The sequence below is a fragment of the Physeter macrocephalus genome, chromosome 7 (assembly GCF_002837175.3).
Source record: "Physeter macrocephalus isolate SW-GA chromosome 7, ASM283717v5, whole genome shotgun sequence".
Taxonomy (NCBI): Eukaryota; Metazoa; Chordata; class Mammalia; order Artiodactyla; family Physeteridae; genus Physeter; species Physeter macrocephalus.
In genome coordinates, this window is record NC_041220.1 from 124516082 (window position 1) to 124522081 (window position 6000).

At 38.6% G+C, this 6000-nt stretch overlaps 1 protein-coding gene across 2 annotated transcripts in view; it reads right to left on the reverse strand.

The window, feature by feature from the left end:
- The window catches only part of PRDM5 (PR/SET domain 5), a 210935-nt gene that overhangs the window by 46450 nt on the left and 158485 nt on the right, over positions 1-6000 (reverse strand). For both annotated transcript variants that reach the window (XM_024119485.2, XM_024119486.3), the window contains exon 14: positions 1293-1378. In XM_024119485.2, the coding sequence (XP_023975253.1) occupies positions 1293-1378 (86 nt within the window). The remainder of the gene's footprint in view (positions 1-1292; positions 1379-6000) is intronic.

Sequence of the window (6000 nt, forward strand, 5' to 3'; positions counted from 1 at the left end):
AATATTTTGAGTATGTACATTTAAGTCATGTTGTGAACAGTAACATTTGTCTAATCCTTTATGGTCTATGAAGGAATTTCATATTTAGCCATTACTTCAGTTCCTAATATCCATATACTATGAATATGATATTTTATATCATATGAGAAACGCAATGTGGACTTGCTCTAATGAGCACAGAAGCCTCCTCTCTCCTCCACCACAAAGAGGAGTATTTTCTTAACAGGACTTCAGAGGTTATCTTTTTTTTGTTTGTTTGTTTGTGTTATCTTTTATGGCCTACAGAACTGAAGTGGAACGCTAGCATATTATTACACTGGAAAGGTATTATTATTATGTGTTTTCTCTAAAGTTTCATTTTACAGCTCAGGTAAAAAGCGAAATCCAGGAGAAGCCTAAATTAGAATTGCTCTTAAGGGGATTAGGCATGTCTCTTAAAATTTGAAAAAAATATGGCATTTACATACAGACCAGAAGCACTTTTAAAAGACCAAGCTGAATTGAGCTGTGTAAAAGGTAATGCAGCGAAAAGCTGGGACAGAGCAAAATCAAGAAGAGCTATTTAAAAACAACATCAAATTTTCAAGAGGAAAGTTCATGTAAAGTATCTAATTGTGTCCTAAACTGAACAGTGAGGTAAGAAATGTAGCTGCATGGAAGGTGAGCCACTCATTTATTTTTATAGCATGTGAGGCAGATGCTTGAGTCTGAAAAAGCCATAAATAACAGAATGACAATAGTCCAGTGAGAGGTGTGACAGCAGCACAAAGGGAATCCTCGGAGAAAAGAATGAAAGACGGCACCGGGCACGTCCTGTAGCGCAAGAAGCTGTCCTTCCTTGTTTGCCACCTCCCATGATAATTCAAATTACTTTCAATGTCTTTCTTGCAAATATACTTGCTCATATGCATTAATTAATGGTCACACGCTGACAGGTGCACCTCTGTTCAAGAAGTGCTGGCATTTGCATTACTGGCAAATACTCTGCCAGACAGCATCCTTATATTTTTCAGTATTAAAATGCTACATTCTATTTACTTGGCAGTTTGTCATTTATAACTCCTATTACTCCTAAAAACTGGTTCACAATTCAAAGAATGGGGATGCTTCGGGAGTTTCAATTTCTGTTTCTTTCATTGTCGTGTCTAAAAAAATTATCCCCAAAATGTTCATCATAAATATAAACATATGATTTTGGATATACCACCTTTATTTTCTCAGGTAAAGTTAAAACTTTTTAAAGTAAGTATGGGTTTTGTAATAAATATTAATGAGAGAGAATATAATCTTACCCTGGTGTGGGTACGAATGTGCATCTTCAGCCCGTCATTTTTACTGAATCCTTTTTCACAGTAAGGGCACTGATAGGGACGCTCACCTACAAGATAAAGGAAAGCTTCCCGTCAGAAAAATCTAAAGCAGCCAAGCAGGCACGTACCGTCACTCCTCCCGCACCACATCCTGGCCACCACACACACTCCTGCACTGCCAAGAAAAGGCTCAGGCACAGCAGGGCCGACACCTGGGGCAGCTCAGGGGGGTGGACGAGGCGTTCCCTCCTGCGGAGAGGCTGTGAGCCCAGAACAATTCCAGCACTCAGAAACAAGCAACATTCACGCTCGCTCCATTTTCCTTTTAATATTGGAGCCCAAATTAAAATTCCTGATTTTAAGAATCTGTTAAAAAGATTCTGTATCAGTCAATTTGCTCTGTCACTATACTGCACACTATAGGGATCACGGTTTCACTGAAACTTTGTTTTTTAGAAAAGATTTCAGAGGCTAAAGGCTCTTTGGTGGGGCTACCGGCAGACTCCGGGAGGGCTCATGCCAAGGAGTACCTCCCAGGACTTCTGCTGCCAGTGTCCTCGTCCCTGCGGTGAGCCACAGCCATCCCCTGCCTCTGCAGGAGGCCCAACAACACTAGAAGATCACCACGGAGGCCCGAGAAGAGTTCCCTGTGCTATACACCATGTGGCTGACGGGGTCTTGGTGCTCCGGCCGGGAGTCAGGCCTGAGCCTCTGAGGTGGAAGAGCCGAGTTCAGAACACTGGTCCGCCAGAGACCTCCCAGATCCACATAATATCAAACGGCGAAAGCTCTCCCAGAGATCTCCATCCCAACGCTAAGACCCAGCTCCACTCAACGACCAGCAAGCTACAGTGCTGGATACCCTATGCCAAACAACTAGCAAGACAAGAACACAACCCCACCCATTAGCAGAGAGGCTGCCTAAAATCATAATAAGGTCAGAGACACCCCAAAACACATCACCGGACGTGGTCCTGCCCACCAGAAAGACAAGATCCAGCCTCATCCTCCAGAACACAGGCACCAGTCCCCTCCACCAGGAAGCCTACACAGCCCACTGAACCAACCTTACCCACTGTGGGCAGACACCAAAAACAATGGGAACTACGAACCTGCAGCCTGCGAAAAGAGGACCCCAGACACAGTAAGTTAAGCAAAATGAGAAGACAGAGAAATACACAGCAGATGAAGGAGCAAGGTAAAAACCCACCAGACCAAACAAGTGAAGAGGAAATAGGCAGTCTACCTGAAAAAGAATTCAGAGTAATGATACTAAAGATGATCCGAAATCTTGGAGATAGAATGGAGAAAATACAAGAAATGCTTAACAAGAACCTAGAAGAACTAAAGAGCAAACAAACAAAGATGAACAACACAATAAATGAAATATTTTAAGAGATTGTAGTTGAAAACATCCCTATAATGGAAAAGAAAATAGTCAATCAAGTCCAGGAAGGGCAGAGAGTCCCATACAGGATAAATCCAAGGAGAAACACGCAAAGACATACATTATTCAAACTATCAAATATTAAATACAAAGAAAAAATATGACAAGCAGCAAGGGAAAAGAAACAAATAATATACAAGGGAATCACCATAAAGTTAGAGCTGATCTTTGAGGAGAAACTCTGCAAGTCAGGAGGAAGTGGCAGGACATATTTAAAGTGATGAAAGGAGAAAAACTACAACCAACATTACTCTACCCAACAAGGATCTCATTCAGATCTGACACAGAAATTAAAACCATTACAGACAAGCAAGAGAAATGAGAATTCAGCACCACCAAACCAGCTTTACACCAAATGCTAAAGGAACGTCTCTAAGTGGGAAACACAAGAGAAGGAAAAGACCTACAATAACAAACCCCAAACAATTAAGAAAATGGTAATAGGAACATACATATCGATAACTACCTTAAATGTAAATTGATTAAATGTTCCAACCAAAAGACACAGACTGGCTGAATGGATACAAAAACAAGACCTGTATATATGCTGTCAATAGGAGACCCACTTTGACCTAGGGACACATACAAACTGAAAGTGAGGGGATAAAAAAAGATATTCCATGCAAATGGAAATCAAAAGTAACACAATCATAGTAGGGAACTTTAACACACCACTTTCACCAGTGGACAGATCATTCAAAATGAAAACAAATAAGGAAACACAAGCTTTAAATGATACATTAAACAAGACAGACTTAATTGATAGTTATAGGATATTCCATCCAAAAACAACAGAATAAACTTGCTTCTCAAGTGCTCATGGAACATTCTCCAGGATACATATCTTGGGTCACAAATCAAGACTAGGTAAATTTAGGAATATTGAAATCATATCATGTATCTTTTCTGACCACAGTGCTATGAGACTAGAGATCAATTACAGGAAAAAAATCTGTAAAAAATACAAACACATGGAGGCTAAACAATACATTACTAAATAACCAAGAGATCACTGAAAAAATCAAAGATGAAATCAAAAAATACCTAGAAAAAACTGACAATGAAAACACGACAACCCAAAACCTATGGGATGCTGCAAAAGAAGTTCTAAGAGGGAAGTTTATAGCAATACAATCCTACTTCAAGAAACAAGAAACATCTCAAATAAACAACCTAACCTTACACCTAAAGCAATTAGAGAAACAAGAACAAAAAACCCCCAAAAGGAAAAGATCTGTAAAAAATACAAACACATGGAGGCTAAACAATACACTACTTAATAACGAAGTGATCACTGAAGAAATCAAAGAGGAAATCAAAAAATACTTAGAAACAAATGACAATGGAGACACGACGACCCAAAACCTATGGGATGCAGCAAAAGCAGTTCTAAGAGGGAAGTTTATAGCAATACAATCCTACCTTAAGAAACAGGAAACATCTCGTATAAACAACCTAACTTTGCACCTAAAGCAATTAGAGAAAGAAGAACAAAAGAACCCCAAATTTAGCAGAAGGAAAGAAATCATAAAGATCAGATCAGAAATAAATGAAAAAGAAATGAAGGAAACAATAGCAAAGATCAATAAAACTAAAAGCTGGTTCTTTGAGAAGATAAATAAAATTGATAAACCATTAGCCAGACTCATCAAGAATAAAAGGGAGAAGACTCAAATCAATAGAATTAGAAATGAAAAAGGAGATGTAACAACTGACACTGCAGAAATACAAAAGATTATTAGAGATTACTACAAGCAACTGTATGCCAATAAAATGGACAACCTGGAAGAAATGGACAAATTCTTAGAAATGCACAAGCTGCCGAGACTGAACCAGGAAGAAATAGAAAATATGAACAGACCAATCACAAGCACTGAAATTGAAACTGTGATTAAAAATCTTCCAACAAACAAAAGCCCAGGACCAGATGGCTTCACAGGCGAATTCTATCAAACATTTAGAGAAGAGTTAACATCTATCCTTCTCAAACTCTTCCAAAAGATAGCAGAGGGAGGAACACTCCCAAACTCATTCTATGAGGCCACCATCACCCTGATACCAACACTAGACAAAGATGTCACAAAAAATGAGAACTACAGGCCAATATCACTGATGAACATAGATGCAAAAATCCTCAACAAAATACTAGCAAACAGAATCCAACAGCACATTAAAAGGATCATACACCATGATCAAGTGGGGTTTATCCCAGGAATGCAAGGATTCTTCAAGATATGCAAATCAACCAACGTGATACGCCATATTAACAAACTGAAGGAGAAAAACCATATGATCATCTCAATAGATGCAGAAAAACATTTCGACAAAATTCAACACCCTTTTATGATAAAAATGCTCCAGAAAGTAGGCATAGAGGGAATCTACCTCAACATAATAAAGGCCATATATGACAAGCCCACAGCCGACATCGTTCTCAATCGTGAAAAACTGAAACATTTCCTCTAAGATCAGGAACAAGACAAGGTTGCCCACTGTCACCACTATTATTCAACATAGTTTTGGAAGTTCTAGCCACAGCAATCAGAGAAGAACAAGAAATAAACGGAATCCAAATTGGGAAAGAAGAAGTAAAGCTGTCACTGTTTGCAGATGACATGATACTATACATAGAAAATCCTAAAGATGCTACCAGAAGACTACTAAAGCTACTGAATAAATTTGGTAGAGTAGCAGGATCCAAAATTAATGTACAGAAATCTCTTGCATTCCTATACACTAATGATGAAAAATCTGAAAGAGAAATTAAGGAAACACTCCCATTTGCCACTACAACAAAAAGAATAAAACATCTAGGAATAAACCTACCTAAGGAGACAAAAGACCTGTATCCAGAAAACTATAGGAAGCTGATGAAAGAAATTAAAGATGATACAAACAGATGGAGAGATATCATGTTCTTGGATTAGAAGAATCAAAATTGTGAAAAAGACCAGACTTCCCAAAGCAGTCTACAGATTCAGTGCAATCCCTATCAAACTACCAATGGCATTTTTCACAGAACTAGAACAAAGAATTTCACACTTTGTATGGAAACACAAAAGACCCCAAAGAGCCAAAGCAATATTGATATTGAAAAATGGAGCTGGAGGAATCAGGCTCCCTAACTTCAGACTATACTACAAAGCTACAGTAATAAAGAGAGTATGGTACTGGCACAAAAACAGAAATATAGATCAATGGAACAGGATAGAAAGCTCAAGATAAACCCTTGCACCTATGGTC